General features: G+C 38.9%; 1 protein-coding gene across 2 annotated transcripts in view; it reads left to right on the top strand.

Annotated features, from left to right (window-relative positions):
• The window catches only part of BAZ1A (bromodomain adjacent to zinc finger domain 1A), an 87,376-nt gene continuing 82,070 nt past the window's right edge, over nucleotides 16,982-22,287 (top strand). The window contains exons 1-2 of one of the 2 annotated variants that reach the window (XM_018066311.1): nucleotides 16,982-17,497; nucleotides 17,958-18,128. In XM_018066311.1, coding sequence (XP_017921800.1) covers nucleotides 18,016-18,128 — 113 coding nt within the window. In that variant the 5' untranslated portion in view covers nucleotides 16,982-17,497; nucleotides 17,958-18,015. Of the gene's footprint in view, nucleotides 17,498-17,957; nucleotides 18,129-22,287 lie in introns of those variants that run through there. The other variant, XM_018066312.1, reaches the window with a different exon arrangement.

Below are 22,287 nucleotides of genomic sequence, written 5' to 3'. Positions count from 1 at the left end.
AACAAAAAGTTTTTTTATGGCATGGATCATAAGAATTAAAGGACAATGAAGTAAGTGGTTTTACCATGAAATATAGGCATGCTTTAGAGATAAAGTAATTTGGGAGCTAATTGTATTCACAACCACCACAGCAATAAATCAGAACAAAAATGCTCCTAGAATGTAGCTGAAGACTAAATGCTATTAACAGATAAAATATTTTATCTACACATTATTGACTATAAAAAGCATTAGTAAAAATCTAAATTATTTCTGTTTTTTGGTGGTAGCCATGATGTGGAACATTTACATGTCTTCTTATAAAATTTGAAATGGTATGTTAGATGTACTTTCAGATTCGCACATGCAAATTGTGACTGTACTCTTCCTAATGATGCATTAATCTTGGATCATCTTTCATCCCAGCATGGTAAAAACCTTTGCAGGTATTAAAATTCACAACCCCTCTGACAAACATTAGGTAATTAAATGCTGTGATCTCACTTGATATATGATTCGTGTGTGTGTATGTGTGTGTGTGTTCAGTGGCATCTGACTCTTTGCAACCCTGTGGATTGTAGCCCGCTGGGCTCCTCAGTACATTGAATTTAGGTTGCTATTCCCTACTCCAGGGGATCTTCCCAACCCAGGAATTGAACCTGAGTCTCCTATGTCTTCTGCACTGGCAAGCAGATTCTTTACCACTGAGCCATGAGGGAAGCCCCAATATATTAATCAGTTCCTGGTTAATATGCTCTCTTACCTATTTAGAGTGAAATATTAAAATTTAAATAACAATAATGACACAAGTCACAGAGAAATGCAAAGGAGTCTAAAATAACTAGGAAAACTCCTTTATTCAACAACAGAACTCCTTTATAAATATGTGAAATCTTAAGCTTATACTAGTTCACGGTGGACCTAAGACACTGAAAATTAATTCATTCTTCAAGAAATATTTATGGATGTCTATAATGCATCAGACATGTGCTGGAGGGGGTAATACAAAGATGCATAAATACAGCAGCACTGGCCCCTGTCCTTGAGGAGCTATGAGGGGAGCCATCAAGTAAGCAAATAATTACACTACAAAGTGACAAGTGCTATAACAGGGGTGTTTACAAAAGTGCTATCCTACTGATGCATAAGGATATTGTCACGTGAAAACAAAAAATACCTTCCTGAAAGTGATAACAATCACTTCAGAGACTCTGTTTATGATACTAATTTTTCTAAAGCACGAAGCTGTTTTTGTACAATGAAATAATGTGAGGGGCATCACAAAATCTATGAATAAGCTGGTTCTGTGTCAAGCATCTAATTTAAACCTCTGATTTTATAGATTCGTTAACCCACCACTGAGAAAACTGAGTGCCTACCACTACCAGAAGTTTAGTGGATAGAGTTAATAACAGAGACTAAATCTCTCTGGAGTGGGTAGCCAATACCTTCTCTAAGGATTCTTCCCAACCCAAGGATCAAACCTGGGTCTTCTGCATTGTGAGTCTTCTACTTTGCAGGCAGATTCTTTATCATCTGAGCCACCAGGGAAGCCCACTGTTTAAAACATGTACTTACTTCAACCTTGTTCTTGATTCAAGAAAGGAAAAACTACTTCAAATTTCTTTAAGTTCATACAATAGAGATGCAGAAAATACAGTCCAGATTATTTCTAGTGTTTATTCGTTCATATTCCTTTGCTCAAGATATATTAAATGGGGTCAGGTCTTATTTTAGGGGAGGAAGGCCTACTCCCATCCCAGGAATACTGACGTTACAAACAAGTGGATACAATGTGTTACAGGAGCTCTGTAAGAGAGTAAGGACAAAAAGAAAGAGACTTTCAGCATTATGGGTGTTTGGGGGCGGGAGTACAGGAAGTGCTTCCTTGAGAAGATAATGCTTAGTCTAATATGTATTCTTAATCTGTACTTGCAAAACAAAGGCTTGGTCTATGCAATTATATCTGACTTGTACAAAATTTGGAGGCAATAGTTGCCTTTTTTCGGGCCAATTTAAGTTATGTAAGAACTTTCCTAGGTCCTGCTTATTTTGGAAATTTTGGCCCTAAGTTATTGCAATTTATGTTTTCTCTGACTGTTGACACACACTAATGAGCTTTTGTTCTTGAACAGACTGGTTGCAACAGCTTTGGAATGTGTTTGTTAAGTTAAAAGACAAACAGAAACACTACAGTTCAAATTTAGCTTTCTATTAGACCTGCTACTTTGCTTCAGACTTTAAACTGTGCACAGATAATGCAAAAAACAGATAAGTGCAAGCTGCTGAGAACCTTCTGTGCTGATTGCCTTTTGGGAATCAACATTTGAATATACTTCCCAAGGTCTGAACATACAGTAGGAGTGGACTCCGGAAGATACAGGTGCCTACCTAGTTGTGAAACCCATTATTATGAAGAACAGAGTCACAGCCAAGTGAAAGTTTAGGCTGTCCTTGAGGACGTACATAGAAAGTTATGTTACTAATAGATGATTTGTAAGCCTGAAGCCGTTCAAAAGATTCAGGCAAGATTCAGGCTAAAACAAAAACTGCTACTTTGTTAGAATACAGAGAATATGCTTTTTGTTGTGAAGCTAAGTCCTAGGAGAGTCAGAGACTAAATAAATATAGATAGCAAGTCCCATAGAATCTTACTTTTATACTGAGTGGCAATGAGCTATACCATCTGAACCAAGGTGGCAGCTGTTTAGCTGCTCAGTTGTGTCCGACCCTTCTGTGACCCCGTGGACTGTAGCCCTCAAGTCTCCTGTGTCCATGGGATTTCCCAGGGGAGAATACTGGAGTGGGTTGCCATTTCCTACTCCAGGGGATCTTCCCAACCCAGAAATCGAGCCCACATCTACTACATTGGCAGGCAGGTTCTTTACCACTGAGCCACGAGGGAGGCCCAAGACGCAATGATTTTCCTAGAAAAGTGAAGTGTTGCTGTTGCTATAGCATAGAAGCATCAGAGTGATGTTTTTAGTGAGTTAGATCGGGGTCTTACAGGAACTCTGAGGAAGAACAGAACCAGCATAGGAATAGAGCTGAAATGTATGAATGGGGGTGTAACTTTGAGGGGAAGACACTAGAACAACGTATAGACAGGGTTGGGCCCAGATTGTGTTATAATGGGTGCCTGCACAGCCTTTTTTGACCCAGCATTTTTTAAAAGGTAAAATCAAGTTAAAATGAACATGAAAGCCTAAAAGTAGAAAAGAGATCTCTTAGGCTGCAGAGATAAGGCATGATTAGTCCACTCTTGGTGGAAGGGTGACTAAAAACATTAACCACTGATTTTGCTCCTACGTATAATAGAAAGGGCGGCGTGTCTATAGTAGAAAAGTAGTGAGTTCATGACGGTATGGGCTTCCCTGGTGGCTCAGGAGTAAAGAATCTACCTGCAGCGCAGGAGCTGCAGGAGACCTGGGTTCGATCCCTGGGTCGGGAAGATCCCCTGGAGGAGGACATGGCAACCCACTCCAGTATTCTTGCCTGGAGAATACCGTGGATCGAGGAGCCTGGCGGGCTACAGTTCATGGGGTCACAAAGAGTCAGACATGACTGAAATGACTTAGCACACACAGGATGGTATGATAATTCGATTTAGAATAGAAAACTTGCATTCCAGATAGGGCAATGAACCCATCTATCTCTATGTGTTGTTTGTTAAGTCGCATTTTTCATTGGAAAGAGCATTCTAGGTGCATCTGGTAAGGGTCTGGCACACCACAGATTCTACAAGTTCTTTTTCTTAGCTTCCACTGGTGGGGTGTGTAACATCTTAAACTTTTTATTTTGAAATTATGGTAGAGTCACGGGAAGTTGTTTTAAAAATGTACAGAGAGATCCTATGTACCCTTCACTCTCAGTCTGGGCACTTTGTGAGTGGGATCTTTCTTCCTTTATATTTTGCAAATGGTTACTGCTACTCTGTGGGAAAGTTCTCTTGTAACCAAACATTTTTCTGAAACTCTCTTAGTAGTAGTAATAGTTTTTTAGTTGACTCTTGGTTTTCTGGTTTTATGTCATCTACACATAGTCATATTCTCTCTCTTTTTTTTTTGAGACTATAACTCTTATTTACTTTTTTTTAATCTCATTTATTAACTAGCTTCCTGAACAAATATGAGGAATAGCAACAATTATGGGGATTTTTTCGTTTCTATTTTGGTGGAAATGTAACCAAAATTTTAATGTTAAGTTTGAATTTTTGAAAAAAAGATGAGTTTTGCTTTATAAAACATAAGCTTTATTGTGTCTTCATTTACCCTTTTGTTTGTTTACAAACCAGGAACAGACATTGAATCTGATCAAATCCTCCTTTGTTCTGTCTCAAAGCACTCTTGGATTTTTACTCTGTGGATCCATTAATGTGGTGAAATTAATTTATTGATATCCTAATGTTGAACCATCTGTTCATTCTTGAAATAAGCCCCACTTGGTTAGGGCATGTTATTCTAATACTTTACCACTGAATTTGGTTGCTAGTATTTTATTTGGGAATTTTGGCATCAGTTTTCATAAATAGTGTTAATCTGCTGTTTTCTCTTTTTTGCCACTTTATTTTTTTTAATTGAAGGATAATTGCTTTACAGAATTTTGTGGTTTCCTGTCATACACCAGTAAGAATCAGCCATAGGTACACCCATGTCCCCTCCTTCCTGAGTCTCCCTCCCATTTCCCTCCCCATCCCACTCTTCTAGATTGTCACAGAGCCCCTGTTTGAGTTCCCTGAGTCATACTGTGGCTTTCTTTTGTGTGTATGTGTGTGTATGCTGTGTGCCTCAGATTTTGCTCTCAGATTATTCTAACTTTATAAAATGAATAACAATAAAGCTTTCCATAGCATTCTGTTTTCTAAATTAGATATTACTGATTGTAATCTACGTATACCTCAAAGTTTTGGTTGAATTTGTGTAGAAATATTTATGAGCCCGGAATCTACCTCCACTCTTTATAGATAAGGAAACTTCATTTCCCAAGGCTTGGTGTACCAAATTGAAAATTAAAACTCCCATCTTACCAAGGCATTTTCTATCTGCAACAGCCTGTTGTTTCTCCAGCATGATGAATTATCCTGAACTATTAAAAGGATATCTGGCAAATAAGGGATTCTTCTCATCTGATAGGATAGACTTTACCAGAAGCTTCAATAATCTGATGTGGAGGGGAAATGAAACTTCTGTGTTTGTGAATTTCCCATATATGATCACCCAGTGGTTAGCTGTCCCTCCCATCCCAGCCCCCATTTGCAGCTTCACTTTTAGCCAATGGGGGAGAACCAGTCAGGCTTATACTCTCTCTTGAAAATACTCTTTCTGGCTTTGAGACTCTCTGCTGCTACCGAAAACCACTAGAAACTGACTGAAGCCCATTCTTTAAGCTAATGCCTTCTCTCTCAACAGTATACCTCTGGCTGTATCCTCCTTGTTCTTTTAGATGCCACAAAATTTACCTAGGAAGCTTTGAAACATAGACAAATTTCTCTAACGCCTATTAACAAAATAACATTTTCTCTATATTTGCTGGCCTTAATTTGAGTCAGTAGAAACAATAACTTTCTTTTGCTGTACAGAGAAACTTTGGGTCTTTTCTTGCCTTGCTCAGAGAGCCCAGAAGCAAAATTAACGCACTTTTAATAGCAGTTCTTTAGTCCCCTTCCACCTAACAAAAATTATTCTGTTTATTTCAACCACTTACTATCAAAATCTTTTAAAATGTAAAGAATTATCACCAAAGAAAAATCTAAATGGCCAATAAACTTATAAAAAGATAATTAACTTCATTAGCAATCAGGAAAGTGTAAATTTAAGCTACAGTGAGGTGTTATCACATACTCACCAGAATGGCTAAAAAAGAGACAATACCAAGTATGAATGAAGGTATGCAGTTACTAGAACTTATATAATGCTTCTAATGAGAATGCCAATTTGTATGACTACTTTGAGAGAGTCTGACTTATCTAATAAAGCTGAAAATATGTATGTCCTATTTCACTCTTATCTGCACACTCACATGTCCAAGAAACATGCATAAGAATATTCATAAGTAAAAACTGCAAACAACCAATATTAATCAACAGAAGAATGGATAAATTATGGTGAATGCCATATAGTGATGAAAATGAATAATTATGTATGTACACACTGAGACTCTTGAACAGTATGTTGAATATCATTTTGTCTTTTCTTAATGATTTAGAGGCACTAAGTTGTTGTAGTACTGGGCTGAAATAAACTTGATTTTTGTGGAACTTTTTGTCCTACCATTAAATGACTCCAAATCCATGCTTTTTAAATTCTTGTATCTGGTTCTGAGTGTATTACTTGAGTCAGAAGCAGTCTGAGTCACCTTCTGAGTGGTAGAAATGATATCTGACTTTTATACTAGCTTGTAGTTATCTCTACTTTTCAGTAAAATGTATGATACAGTAACTATGAATATGTATTTTCTTGTTTGTAGAAAGCTCTTAAGATGTAAAAGGAAAAATTCCTCTAGATGATTTCAAGAAAAATTTAGCTAATTTTCTTATTCAACATCTTACTGTGATGACAGGAGATGGTCCTAGTCTCTCTTAAAGATACTCTTATGGATGTAGAAATATAGTTCTTTTAAAGCCAGGATAAACGGACTTCTTATCAGTCAAGGAAGGAGTTTTCAGGAGTGGTCAGAATATTTAAATGTTGTAGACAAATTGAGAGGCATGAGGACTGCCAACAACCTTTGGAAGGAAAAAGAGGTAGCAGAGGGTTAGAAGAGTGCTGTGGAATATGGGGTATGGTGTGGGATGAGAAAAAGAAATGAAAACAGGGACATAGAGTCATCTTTCAAGATGAGACATGACATGTATATTTAATGTGGTTGGATGGATCAGTGAAAGAGGCAATAATGAAGATGGGTTTCAAAGACTTGTGATAAAGGTGATAAAGATCAACAGCCTCAGTAGAAGGGTTAATCTTGGGAAAATAAATTCATCTTTATGTGTGTAGTTGGTGGCAGGCGAGAAGACAGAGGCGTTGTCAGCTAACAAATATTAATGCCAACAATGCAGGGATCTTGTTTTCTTCTCTGATGAAGCCCAAGTCTCTAGAACTGTATCTAACATATAAAAGGCACTCAGAAATATTTATTGAATAAATAGACTTTGATATCTAATCGATCTGAATTCTAATCCCAGCTCTTCTACTTATGCAGAAGAGGGCTCTTGGGTGATTTCTTTACCCTGCTATCCCTCAGCTTTATTATCTCTAAGACAAGAATAATAATATGGAGTGTAGTTCTCCTATACATGTTTGTGACATAAACCTTTAATCTGAGTCATTATGACTTTCTTATATTTAAATGTTAAGAAAGGTCAGTGCTTGGCAAAGACCTTTACACCTAAAAGTTGCTCTCTAAAAGATTTAAATTTAATTTTTATACTTAATTAAGAGGAATAAACTTGCTGTATTATAGATCATTATATCTTTAGATATTTTTCAGGCGTTTTCTAGCTGTGGGGCCTTAATTTTATTGAGATAACATTAAATACACACTTTATTTTTGTGAAATTACAAAAATAACTTTTTCTAAAAGTTGGTTATACAGTTAGTTTTCACACAGTTCATTCTTTAGCTCTTAAATCCAAATAATTAGCAATACATTCCAGCATTTTCTCTAACTTCATCAACAATTAGAAAGGCAGTATAGTGGACAAGGGTGAAAGGTATCTATTTTTTTTAATTAATTTACTTTTTAACTGAAAAAAGGTAGCTTTTTATGCTAGAAGGAGAATAAGGTATATGTGTAGAGCAGAGAGGGGAAAGCACTGTCAACTTTCCTGATAGAAAATTCTAAAATGTAAATCACTTTTACGAAGTAAGATTAATTGTATCTAAATTAATAATGGAAAAAATTAGTATTGTCATGATGCCTTCTAAGTTTAAAACTGGGATGCCCACTTCTCGTGCATCTACGCTTGTTGCTATAGGGATCGCCCAAGACTCGTGCTTATGTTCTTAAATGAGTATAATTGCTATTGTTACAGACATCAGAAAAATTCTGACTTATGACTAAGAGATAACCATCACATGACAACTCTAAGTGCAGTTACAATTTTAACTCCTTGGAAACAGATAAAGGCAAAGTAGTGCTACATTATTTATTGTTTCTTAGAAGTCAGCCTCCCAAATCTCACAATTATTTCTTGATTAATCACAGCTGAAAACATTTTATGATTAATTTACCATATAATTTCTGCCCTACTGAAACTTAAATTTTGGAGTCTGCAAGACAAACATATAGGATATACATTAATAAAAATGCTCTAGTGAGAATTCAAGCCACTATCAAGATGACGTGGTAAAGTTTATATTAGTAACACCAAAAAGGAGTAATAAGTTGATAGTTCTGAGGGAATCAAAGTGAAGGAAAAAAAGGTTTTTTAAAGGACAACATGGGCTTGAATTTGTTAGCACGTCAAAAAAGGAGCAACTGAGGGGAGATACTAAAGAAACAAGCATGGGATAAGATCCTAGAGGTTGAAAAAAATATGGTCAAAAGCACAGCTGTAGCCTTGGAAAGAAGACAACAGAGGAGGAAAAGAGGGTGAGGTGAAAAGAAAATTTGGGTTGAGAACAGAAGTCATACTGAGTGGCCCAGATTTTGTAAATAAATGAGGAGGCAAGATGCAGCTAGGAAAGGAAGATGAGGTTGGAGTCTTGAGAAAAATGAAGAGGTTTAGAAAAACTGCTGTAGCGTGGTCAGCAGAGATGGCTTTAAAAGACATTAGCGTGTCTATGAGGTCCTAAGATTAGAGAGCATGTGTTTCATAACACCTTCCAATGATAGATCAGGGAGAGGCAGCAGAAAGCAAGTGCTGGGGCTGATTCATGGTGCGAATACCAGTGAGGAGCTCTGGAGTGCTGGTGAGGGTCTAGAGCATCCTAATGCTTGGGTTGAGCACCTCAAGAGCAGAAAAAGAGTATCAAGAGTTTTATTTATTTAGTATTATTTACTTTTGTATACCCATCAACTTTGTGTGTGTGTGTGTGTGTGTGTGTGCGCACTCAGTCGTGTCCAACTGTTTGTGACCCTGTGGACTGTAGCCCGCCAGGCCCCTCTGTCCACGGAATTCTCCAGGCAAGAATACTGGAGTGGGTTGCCATGTCCTCCTCCAGGAGATCTTCTCAACCTAGAAATCAAACCTGGATCTCTTGCATTTCCTGCAATGCAGGTGGGTTATTTTCCCCTGAGCCCAGTCTTCCCAATACCTGGAGGGCATCACTGCTTTGATATTCCGTGTCTAAAATGCAGTGCTTCATCTTCCTCCCAAACCTATTGCTATACCTGATTGCCCCAACTTTGTTAATTATGACCTTTCTAGTCTCCCATGTCTGAAATTTCTGACTCATCTCTGACTTTTCTTCTCTCTCCCTTGATGTGTAATCAAGTTCTGTCACTAAATACATCCACTGAAATATTTCTCCTGGCTTTTCTTCCTTTCCATTGCCAAGGCAATATTCAGGCTGTTGTCATCCCCTCCTCGTCCTTCTCCAGTGTCCTTTCAACTGGTTTCCCTGCCTCCAGGCGCTACTCAATACAGTCAGTCTTACCTACCACACCTAGATTAATCTTCATAAAATGTCAGTTTGTTGACTCATTCCTCATCTCAAAAAATCTTCAAGAAGCTGTGGTGGAGTCCCCAAGGGAACAGGAAGACCCTAGAAAAGCTCATGTTTCAGTGAGAATAGGGGCAGTTGATATAGTCAGGAGATGTTGGTTTAGAGAAGGCTTCCCTGAAGAGTGACAGGTGAAGAGAATGGAGGGAAGAAAGCTGGGAAGCACCGGGGTTTAGGGAATAGGCTGAAGAGAAAGGTGATGGCAGAGACACTCAGTTCAGTTCAGAGAGATAGAAGGAAAGCCAGAGTAGAGTGTGTCACAAAGCCGAAGGTAGGAGAGGATGCCGAGGAACAGAATGAATAAGGTGGACTCCTCCTTGGTTAGAGTCTATTGAATTTGGCAGTTAGGGGTTTAGAATCAAAAGCAGCTTCAGGGAGGAGTATGGGGAAGCTACAGAAGGTTGAGAAATAAAGAAGTAGAAACAAGGAGCGTAGGTTTCCTTTTTTAAATGTTGGTTGAGAAAGAGAAATAGTGCTGAAGATCAAGAAAGATGTACTTAATCTCCTCCCCACCCCCACCCTCAGGAAAGAAACTTGCAGCTAGATTACAGCCGAAGGGCAGAGATCTCAGTAGTGAAGGAAAGCCTAATATGGATAGAGGGAAGATTGATGGAGCAAGAGCCTAAGGAGGGCTGAGGAGATAGAAACTAATGAGGGGGAAAAGTCTTTGTTCACCGACAATCCTCTTACTATATACTGCTGCTGTTGCTAAGTCGCTTCAGTCGTGTCCAACTCTGTGCAACCCCATAGACAGCAGCCATAGACAGAATCCATTCCTATGCCTCTTTTAGCTTCTAGAGATCACTGCATTCTCTAGTTTATGGCCCCCGTTCTCCATTCCACACCAGCAACATCATATTCCTCTGACCTTTATGCAGTCCTCCCTTCTATCTGACCACACCCAGAAAAGTTTCTCTACATGTGAGCAGTCACATGATTAGATTGGGCCAACCTGGATAATCCAGGCAGCTTGCTGCATCTCTAGGCCCTTAACCTTAATCATACCCGCAAGTTTCTTCTTGAGTCTGAGGGAACTCTGGGAGTTGGTGATGGACAGGGAGGACTGGCATGCTACGATTCATGGGGTCGCAAAGAGTCAGACACGACTGAGCGACTGAACTGAACTGAAGTTTCTTCTGCCATGTACAATAGCATTCAGACTCTGGGAAATAGGCTGTGGACATCTTTGGGGGCTATTATTCTCCCTACCACACTGGAAACAAGAGTGAGGTCTTTATTTTAAGAGGGAAGATTGAAATGGAAAAAAAGAGAGGTATTTAGTATCGAGGAATTTGGTTTTTGTTCCTAAAATAGGCAAGATGTTTATTCTGGGAGGTAAACTAGTTTCTAGATGCCAGGAATGTGGGGTCTAGATGCTAGGAAGTCATTGAGAAACATCTTACTGATAGTTGAAAAAGCTTTTTCAGCTGAAAAAGATAAATTTCACTTGTGCTAAGATAATAAAAGATAGGCGTTTTGGCCTAAACATTTAGACTAGAGAAAAAAGGATAGCAGCATGACTGCTGGGTTCTAGGTATGATGATGGCAATGGAGGTAAGAGGGAGAAAATCCTAAATGTCTTAGAGTAACATAGCATGTTTCACCAGGAACTCTTAGATTCAAATTAAAAGTTCAGAACTGATTTCTGAATTTTAACTGTCTTAATTCTATCTCATCATCCATAATTGCCAGGCAGTCTGTGTATACATTGCAATATGGGGCTAGTTATTGGTGTCAAACTTACAGTATGCTATGAATACCATGCTTCAACCATTTGAGCTAACTAGTGAAAAAGGTGGTGGTCCTAATTACAAATATTATAAATAATAATCATTTAAATATTATAAGGAAAAAATGAAAGAATTTAGCAAATTTCTATAATAGGTTTGAGTGCCTACAGTGTTCCAGGCATGGTAGTAAATTTTTTTTTAAGATTTTTAAAAATACATAGTAATATTTTAAATGATATCTGATGATAATAGGTTGTAGCCTGAACACTAAAGAGAAAGAGGAACAAAGTAGTATATTCCGGTATTTTATATTCAGTATTAACAGAAATTAGTAAATGAGATGGCAAATATTAACGCAACTTTTATCTGGTAGCTATTTACTACAGATAAACTAAAACTTAAAAATTAGTTTTGCAACTGATAAAAATAAGAACCCTGTAATTCAAATTTTAAAACTTTCTACTTGTTCCTTATATGTCTTATTTTTAAAAACAATAATTAATCTATTTGGCTGAATATAGTATAACTTTTGCTGTAAATTGATATAGAGATAATAATTAACATAGTCTAGAGAGTTTCTCGGTTGTGTGTAATCTAAATTCTATTTCTAGGATAAGATGAAAGCAGGCATCCATCCGACTTTGTTCTTTCACTGTAATCAAATTTTGTATTTTATATATCCATTTAACTTCTCATTCATCCAACAAATATGTATTGAACTCCTGTCATGGAAAAAGCACTGTGCTAGGCCCTGTGAAATATTTAACAGACACTTTTTACTTTGTATTTGCAATTGTAAACTTATTTCCAATTGCTGTGTTGAAGACTTTATTATATTAGCTATCTGTCCTGACCTGCCAGCTTACCATCTAATCTCTGTATCTTAAAAATGTTTATTCAACTTTCTACAAGTGAAAAAATCTTCCTTTGATCCCTGTCCCCAGCAACTCTTTTCCCAGAGGCAACCAGTGTGTTATTTTACAGTGTCTTTCTAGATGCATTTTATGTTTCAAGCAAATATGTATATATATTACTGCATTTAATATACACTAAATGCAAATTTCAATGAACTTTTTTGTTACTTTCTTATTCTTTCTTATGTCTGCATACCATTCCATTGTATGAACACATCATACTTTAATTATGGACATTTCTATTAATTTTAAGATTATGCTATTTCTAACAAAGCCAAAATAGAGCCTAATATTCAAATATGGGATATTTTCCTAGAGATGGAGATTTTATGTACATTTGTAATTTTGGATAAATATTACCAATTTGCCCAGACTTACCAACATATGATGATGATCTTTGCAAATCTGAAGGATGAAAAATGTCATCTCTGTGTAGTTTTAATTTGCATTTCTCTTATTATGGGTGAGATTGAGAATCTTTCTATATGTTTTAAAAGCCATTTATGTTCTTTCTTCTGTGTATCTTGGCTTATTGTGATTTATTATTATGACAGGAAAACAGGAAGTTATACATTAGGGAAATCATCCCTTTGTCAATGAGTTGCAAATAATTCTTTTCCCAGTTTGCTATTTGTCTTCCAACTTTGTGGTAGCCTTTGTCATGCAGAGACTTTTAATTTTTATTTTATAGAATTATCTTTATGGATTTGGGACTGTGAGTTATAATACTTAGGCTTTCCCTGCTCTGAGATAGTTTTTAAAATTCTCCATGGTTTCCTCTAACAAACGTTCTTGATCATTACAAGTTCTAAATGCATTGTTTAGTGCATTGGCTCAATTTCCCTGCTTCAGTTTATATCTGAGCAAGATTAGCAAATCAGTCCCTTGGAAATATAGAGTGGTAGTAAGGAGTTTGGACTCCATAGAGTTGATAATTTCATTTTTTCTGCTCCTGGGCTATCTGACCTTGAGCAAGCTACTTAATTATCCTCTCTGAGCCTCAGTGGCTTCATCTGTAAAGTGGAAATGATAAATAGTACTTTGTTGAGAGAACTGCATGAGATGATTCACTGAAAGCCCTTAGCACAATGCTTGACAAGCTAGAAGCATTCATTAAATGTAAACTATTTCTGTGATGATGATGATGGCTACAGACATTCTTTCAACTCCTACTTACCATCCCATAATCCATATCTTTAAGGGGTTGAATAAAAAATGAATTAAAAAATTGCCAGCATTCCTACTTCAGCATTAACAATCCAATCTCCTCTTAGTAGTTCTCAACTTGGCAGTACATTAGAATCATGAATTGATTTTTAAACCCCCAAAACCGGGGTCCCTACCCCAGAGATTGTTTTAATTAGTCTAGGATATGATCCAAGCATCAGTGTCTTTCAAAAACCCCTCTGGTAATTTCAATGGGCAGCTAAGGTCTAGCACCTCTATCCTAATACAAGGCCAATGGTTTTGGGTCCTCATTGCTTCTAAAGAACAATATATAAAAATCTTTTATAGGCAAAATTGCCATGAATTATAAAGACATTAAAAAGAGATCAAGATCCCCTAGAGGAGTGCTTGGCAGTTCATTCCAATATTCTTGCCTGGAGAATCCCATGGACAGAGGAGCCTGGCAGAATACAGTCAATAGGGTCGCACAGAGTCAGACATGACCAAAGCAACTTAGCAAGCATGCATGCATGTTAAAAGAGATCATAGAGTTGAGACAGGTGTCAGAGATACTAAGGAAAGGAGTTATGAAGTTGAACATATTCCTTGAATATATTTATAAGACACCTTTCTCAGCTATCCTCTAAATACTTGTATAACTGCTGCTTAGAGACAAGGGACATTAAGTGTTTATATTTGTTAGATGTGTTTACTGAAGCATGGAGATAGGTCTTGTCAGCTCTTCAACTGGACAAATTAAGGATTTGTATTACCCCGATTGCTTTTCTGGATAATTCTCAGAAACTACTGTTTCTGATCATGAGTAGTGTATCTTACCCCCTTACACATTTTAGCAGTTTAGGAAGGATCTGTAATAGTATTTTAGCTCATTTATAGATACAATGCAAGTAGGGTATACAAGAAAATTAAACATTATCAAATCCATGTCTAAAGAGACTAGACAAGGAGTCAGGAGGCCTAGATTTCAGTTCCTGAACTTCCATTTCTTCAGCTGCAAAATGAGAGAATTGAGTTCCCAAAGCTTATTAAAAATAATTTTTAAAAAATGTGTTAAAAAAAAGAGTTCCCAAAGCTTTCTTTCAGTTCCAGATAATTACTGTCTCACAAAATCACCTAAGTAAAGCCTTTTTTAGTCAGTCAATAGAAGACAGGCAAAGTATTCTAGCTCAAGCTTTAAAAAAAATACATATTTCATAGTCTTATGTTTATCTATCCAAGGCAGTATAGCCTCTCAAATATTAAACTAGTCTTGATGGTATTTAGATTGGTGTACGTCCTGCCTAACTAGTATATTTACACTTTACATTTAAGTGGGGGCCACTGGTTTCTTCATCCAGAGGGGTAATGGAGTGGAGGGTTGCATCTTGAGACTTGAGAGGAGCATATGCTGGAACGTGAGCTTTCTATTGCTGTTCAAATCATGCCCTGTGTATGACTTCATTTAGGACCCACCCTGGGTCCCCCTTCTATATTTTCTTTTAATCTTTTCTACGTCTCCTTTTGCATTGTATTACTCTTGGTCATTAGAACTCACACAATTCTTGTATTAGTTATTTGCCCTTACATCATATCTTTCCTACAAGATTATACATTTTTTGAGGTCAGGATACATTTATATTGTATCACTTACATAAGCTAGTACAGGGTCTTGGCACATAAATGGAGGACAAATGTTTAACTGAATTACATTGATAAAATTTTAAATTAATTTCATTGTTTTCTCTTTTTTTCTTTGTGATACTCTTTCATAGTTTCCTTTACAATGTTTTTAATTTTTTAAAAACACAAAGTCCTATTTCATGACAGTATCCTTTGCTTTCTGAATACAGCAATCAGCTTTTCACTCTCAAGTCTAGAAGTAGTAAAGAAGCAAGAAGGTGATCATGATACTAATATATGAAATTAATAATACATTAGGTAAGTTTTCAGTAGTAAACATGTAGGATAATTTTAGGAGAAGTGTTATTTTGAGGTACCTTAGCCATGCTATTGATTTGATCAACTATAAGCATATAAAAAATAAACTGTGAATGTTAATTATAATTTACTAAACATAAAAATAGTAACTTCTAAAATAGTAACTATGTATAACAATGATTAAATATCAGAAATTAAAGTAAATCTTATGTATGTAACTCAGAGAACTGAGTTATGATGGTACTGAAATTTGGGTATGGTAGTTGGGAAAATTAGATGGTAGTAGTTTGAAGTAGAGTAAAATTTTAATTTTAGGTTAGTATAAAGAATCCAGTTGTTTAAAAATTTGTATTTAATAAAAGTAAAATCAACATTACTATTTTTGATCATATTAACATGATTATTTTAGCTTAGCAAATAGTGAGATCTAAGAAATATAAAGACTATATAATCAGATAAAATTTCATTTTAGCTTAACAGTTAAGGTGGGATTTTGAGTTGTGAGAGTGATGGTTCAATATTGGTTGAAAATTATCCATTCTCTTATCCTCATTTTGAATTTATCTTTGTGGGTTCTAACATTTTTATCTGGGAAGTTACTGTATAGGTAGGGAAATCTATATTATCACTCAGTGTACTAATTGGAGACCAGTTTAAAACACCAAATCTTTGCATTCATAATTTTTTGAAGACTTTATCCAGGCTAAAGAATATACTTACTACTGAGAGCATTTCCAAGCTTCAACTGTACACTAGGTGCATTAATTTTATTAATGATTTTTTAATCACGAAGTTTTATTTTGCTAGCCACCATAGAAGTATCTTAAAAGAAGTTAAAAATAACTCTTGAGATTTGGATAGAATTCTAACATTTTCTGCTCCAATGTATATATGCACTTAATTTGAAAATACAGAGATGATCCCACATTGTTTCTATAACTGAGATCATTTCATAGTATTTCTGCATCCTTTTTTGAATGACTTCTTCAGACTTACTGTCTTTTAGACCCATTCTTACATGTTAATTTGCGAATAAGCAAATGTCAAGGGCAGCAGCAAAAATGACCATTTAATACAAAGATGGCAAACATATTTTGACAATTCTTTTTAATTCATAAATCACATGTATTATATGCATTAAAATTAGTTTCACAAATAGAAATCACAGAGATGGGAAAGTTGTTTTAGGGGAAATTTCACTAGTAAATTCATAATCTTTGAAATTCTGGGTGATTGAACTAAATATTGATCCCTTGCATATATTTTCAGCGGCGTATTCTAAACATTACTTTTTAAAGGTGTGGTTTTTAAATATGTGGGGGTCGTCCTACAGGCATGATGACATTTTCTGACGTATACTTTTCTTTTTGGTCTTTTCTTCTGCTAAATCTTTGAATTATCCTAAGTATTAAAGAGCACGGCTGTCAAGAAAAGTATCTTTTTTTCGAGATGAATGTTTACACTAGCAAAGTATTTTATTTTAGACATGGGATTTCTAATTCTGAAGAAGAAAATTTCAAAAGGTTATTCATTTCTTATTCCTTATCTCTCGTCCCATCCTTAAAATACAAGTTAAATCTTAATCGGAATCCTTTTCCCATCGTGGAACCAAGCGCTGGTGCCAAACTTGAAGAGGAAGTCTTTTACTTTGTTAGCCATGTGTTTATGAAACCCTAGCGCTCTCCCCAGATCTTTGGGCTGATAATCGCAAACATGGAGGATGCTTCTGATTCTTCACTAGGGGTTGCTCCATTAATTAATAATGTAGCTCTCCCAGGCTCTCCGCCGTCTCTTCCTGTATCAGTGACAGGCTGTAAAAGTCATCGAGTAGCCAATAAAAAGGTAGAAGCGAGAAGTGAAAAGCTCCTCCCAACAGCTCTTCCTCCTTCAGAGCCGAAAGTAGATCAGAAACTTCCCAGGAGCTCCGAGAGGCGGGGAAGTGGCGGTGGGACGCGATCCCCCGCGCGGAGCCAGGCCGTGGCAGCGGGAGAAGCGGCTCCCAGCGGTGCGGCGGGGCGGCGAGAAGCGACCCCCCGGGGGGACAGAGCCTCCCCTCGCCGCCTTTGTAGTTGAGAAGGTGGAGAAGTGGCAGCCGGCGTGCTCGCAGGTGAGGGGCTCGGTGTGGTCGCTCGGTAGCTGGCCGGCGCCGGCAGGGAAGTGTAGGCGAGCGGGGGAACAAAGCGGAGCGGCGCCGGGGTCCGCCCGCAGCGAACTCCCTCGCGGCGTCGGGCCGGCCGGCTGCGCGCCGAGCACGTTGTGAGCCCGGCGGCGGCGGCGGCGGCGGCAGGCAGGGAGCGGGCGCTGGGGGAGGGGGCCGCCGCTCCCGCACCGCCCGCGGCAGGGCGTCCGGCCCCATTGTGAGCCGGCAGCCGGGCGTGCGGAGGTGGGGCGGCTCCGCCGGTTCACTACCCTGGTCGCGACAGCAGCCACCTCGGCTCGGGTGGCAGCCGCGGTAGGTCAATCACACAAAAGGCAGCCGAGCTTCCCCTGGCGCGCGGACCGGCCCACGCCGCCGCCGCCGAGCGCTCCCTACCTTACCGGCTTTCCTTTCCCTCCAATTTTGATAGGGAAGCGGGGCCGGCGCGGGCGGCCGAGGGTCCGGGTGAGCCCGCGGGCGGACGCGAGATGCCGCTGCTACACCGAAAGCCGTTTGTGAGACAGAAGCCGCCCGCGGACCTGCGGCCCGACGAGGAAGTTTTCTACTGTAAAGTCACCAACGAGATCTTCCGCCACTACGAGTAAGGGCCGGGCCGGGCGCGGGGGGTGCGAGGGAGTGTGGGGACTCCCTCCCCAGCGTCCTTTTGTCTCTCTCCTTTTCCTCGCCCCGGGCTTCTGGCGGGGCGACTCGAAAGTGACGGGTGGCTGCGGGCCCGTGTTTCTCTGGCCCCCGGAGCCCGACCTGGTGACTGCGCGGGGACCCCCGGCGGCCCGCCCGGCCGCGGCGCGCGTGAGGGACAGCCGGCCGGGGCGGAGGAGACTTTGGTCCCCGCCGGCTGCGGGGACCGCTTCTAGTCGCGGCTGCCACCCGGCCGCCGAGCGGCGGAAACTCCCCGCCTCGCCCCTCCCCGCCGCGGCCACACGCGCGCTCCGGGGCCAGTTCCGGGATCCCCGCCCGGCGGCCGAGGGGATCCCCTCTCGGGTCAGCGGCACGGAGTCGCCGTCCCCCGGCCCGGGGAGGGAATCCCCGCCCCCGGGGGCAGGAAACGGCCGGGGCTGGGCGTCGTTTTCCCCAGTCAGGAGTGGAGCCTGACGTTGGAGCTGCCCCGGGTAGGGGCGGGGGTGCAGTGGGAGCGGAGTTGAGACTCGGGGAAGAGGGGGGTCCCCGACGGGCTGGGGGCCGTGGAGCGCGGGACACCAGAGCCTCGGCCGGCCGCCTCCGGTCCCGTGCGGCTAGGCCTTGTAGTGTGCGAAGCGAGCCGTGCGCTCTGTCACCGCCTCTTCTTGGTGACTAACTCCCGGCCCCGGGGAACTTGGCGTCTCCGCCCCCGGGAGACCGGGTGAGGAAGAAGTCGGGGCTGGGCGGGGGAAAAGGAGGGGGAGAGAGCCGAGCCCTGGGCGCCCCCTCGTTTTCACTTTCCCGTAGCCCGGAGCGCGGCGGTGGGAGTTGGGGGAGGGGGTTAAGACAAGTTCAACTCCAACCCTAACCAGCCTCCTCTTTATCCCCTTGAGCATGTGGGCCGCCTGACATGTGCCACTCGCTATTGTTTTGATAAGAATCCGGAGCTGCTGCGTGTGTAGTTTCAACCCCTAAAATTTTAGTCCCTTGCCTGATGTATCCCAAGAGATCGCCTTGTCCTGTGACACCTAACAGCGGGGGTGTTTCAGATCTCTGTGTTTAAGCAGGATCTCCAAGTGAGAACCTGAATTGATCAATCGCTCAAACAGCCGGACCCTCCCTTTTTCTTATGCTTTATCCTCTCCACTCAGAAGGAATCCTTTTGTGGCTTAGAAACCAAGTGTTATAGCAACCAAATAAATTGTGTGTAGGAGGCACCTTTTCTGAGTGGGGGCTTGATGGAAGGAGGGCTTTAGGCATCTGCACCTGTCTAAGGAATGAGCAGTGGTTAGAAAAGACGTTTCCTTTAAGCTTTTATTTTTAAGCAAGTCCTTTTCTCCAGCTCCACAGGAGTTACACGTAAACGTGATACATCTAAAGAAGTTTTTCAGCACACAATACTTTTAAATAAATAAGAGTGCACATCTTACTCTGCTCCTGTACAGACTTGTTTTGTTACTCAAATAGAGTTCACTCTTGTAACTACTGAAGTGAATTTGGATTAAGTAACTTGACAAGGATGTTGTCTTATTTTTAAAGAAGATTTAAGTTAAAATCCTTGGTAATTCTGAATTTTTTGACACAGTTGTATTTAAAAGTGCCAACAAGATAGGAAATGGGGTTAAATTTCAAACTTTCCTTCTTTCATGTAAGCAGTCATGATTTTTGAGAGGCTCTTCTTAGAAGGGAGCATAAATATGACCATTATCCTCTTTGAATTAAAAACTTTTCAAATACTTAGGTTCTTGATAATTTATTGTTAATATAATCATGGAGAAATCCAAAATGCCAAATAAGGGAAGAGACTTTTGGTATTCCAAACCTACTTTCCATTAATGTTAAGGAACTGCTTCCTTTATTGTCTTATGACATTAAAAAGAAAAAAAAAACAGTTTTTTTTTGGTTTGTTTGTTTTCTGTTTTCTCTGTGCTGAAGTGTTTGGATTTTTGGAAATTACGAGCAGTTTAGGGGATAGGATTGGTTTGGGAACAAAAATATTTAATCATATATCCTGAGCAAAGCAAAACTAGAGATGTTCTTGGCTATTAATGTTTATGACTTTGAATTGGAAAATTGGAAGAAGATTGGCATTTGTGTTAAAATTTATTTGAATTACTTTCTCTTATATGATTACAAAGAGATTTTTCTAAAAATACGTTCATGATGAATGGTATATGGTAGTCTGCAGATAATGGTAATCTGACCCTTGCCACAAGTCTGGAGAAACTGTGATGGAAGCTTCTGTTTTCACTAATTCATTAAATTACATATTGATTTATGTGAATTTGTTTGAAGGTTATCCTTTAAGTGCATAAATTTGAATATTCTTTTGTATTTGTCTGAAGATCACTATGCTTACCTATTTGCTCAGGTTTTTGATTCCTTGAATATAGCTTTAATCAGTCTCAAAGATTTTTGCAACAGCTCCCCACCTCATTCACTTCCCAGGCAAAGTAACTGCCTCTAACTCAGGTTAATAGAGGTTGCCAGTGACCTTTTAATTGCTAAGTAATGTTTTGTCTGTCTTACTTGATATTATAGCCTAACACTTCCTCCTTTGTCCTTCCAGCAGCAGTGGTCACCACCTCCATTTTATCTAGTGTAACATCTGCAGTTATTGCTCTGTAATGTAATGTGTTTGTTGCATCACATTTTCTCTTTTTCTAGACTGAATTCTTTGAGACAGGGACTATGACAAAGATGTATTCTTATCATAAGTGTAACCACTCATGCAGTTCTTTATTTTTGAACTATATACTCTTTAATTAATTGCTAACTCTTGTTTGACCTGCTTTCCACAAGTGAAGAAGAACTAAAAAATAGCACATTAACTGTAGGCAAATGCATAAGCTAGAGTGCAAAAGAATGAAACTGAGCCACTGTCTTATGCCATAAACAAAAATTAACTCCAAATGGATTAAAGGCTTGAACATAAGACCTGAAACCATAAAACTCCTAGAAGAAAACATAGGTGGTAAGCTCCTTGACGTAGGTCTTGGCAGTGATTTTTTAACTCAATACCAAAAGTAAAAGCAAAAATAGTGGGACTACATCAAACTGAAAAGGTTCTGCACAGCAAAAAAGCATTAACAAAATAAAAAGGCAGCCTACTAAATGGTAGAAAATATTTGTAAATCTTATATCTGATAAGGGGCTAATATTCTAAATATATAAAGAGCTCATACAATTCAACAGCAAAAAATAACAAAACAATTAGATTTTAAAATGGACAGATCTGAATAGATAGTTTTCCAAAGAAGAGATTCAAGAGCCAACAGGTGCTTTACATCATTAATCATAAGGGACAAATGAAACCATAATGAGTTATCACCTCACACATGTTAGAATGGCTGTTATTATAATATCAGAGAGACACAGTAATAAGTGTTGGGGAGGATGTAAAGAAAAACAAACTCTCATGCACTATTGGTAGGAATATAAATTGGTATAGCCATTATAGAAAATAATATAGGGGTTCCTCAAAAAATTACAAATAGAACTACCGTATGATCCAGCAATTCCATTTCTGGGTATTTATCCAAAGAAAATGAAAACACTAATTCTTTTTTAAAAGATATATGCTGCCCCAGTGTTCATCGCAAGATAGAGAAACAGTACTAAGTGTCCACTGAAGGATAGGTGGGTAAAGAATACACAATAGGATTTAATTCAGTCTTTAAAAAGAATGAAATCTTTCATTTGCAACAATGCCTATGAATCTTGAGGGCATTATGCTAAGTGAAATGTCTGACAGAGAAAAGCAAATACTATATGATCTCACTTATATATGAAACCTAAGGGAAAAAATATAAGAAAAATGAAACTAATAGATAAAGCAAGCCAAATAAAGTACATAATTTACTCTCCTAAATAAACATTTATTCTATAATTTAGTTAGCGGACAACAATTTCATTAAAAATTTTTTTTGGTCTGTGGAAATGGAACAGTTAGGTCTGAATCCAAGAAATCCTAGTTTTGTAGGATAGGAAAATGATTTGTATTACCTAGTGACTTGACTCTCTTTAATAAAGTGACTTCTCTTTTTAGGCATTTAGACTCTTGGAATGTGTTTCCCATCTTTATGTGAGTCACATTTTTCATACACAATGCAGAAATCTCT

The sequence above is a fragment of the Capra hircus genome, chromosome 21 (genome assembly GCF_001704415.2).
Source record: "Capra hircus breed San Clemente chromosome 21, ASM170441v1, whole genome shotgun sequence".
NCBI classification, from domain to species: domain Eukaryota; kingdom Metazoa; phylum Chordata; class Mammalia; order Artiodactyla; family Bovidae; genus Capra; species Capra hircus.
Note: the sequence above shows the minus strand (reverse complement) of the source record. Positions and strands in the feature narration are given on the sequence as shown.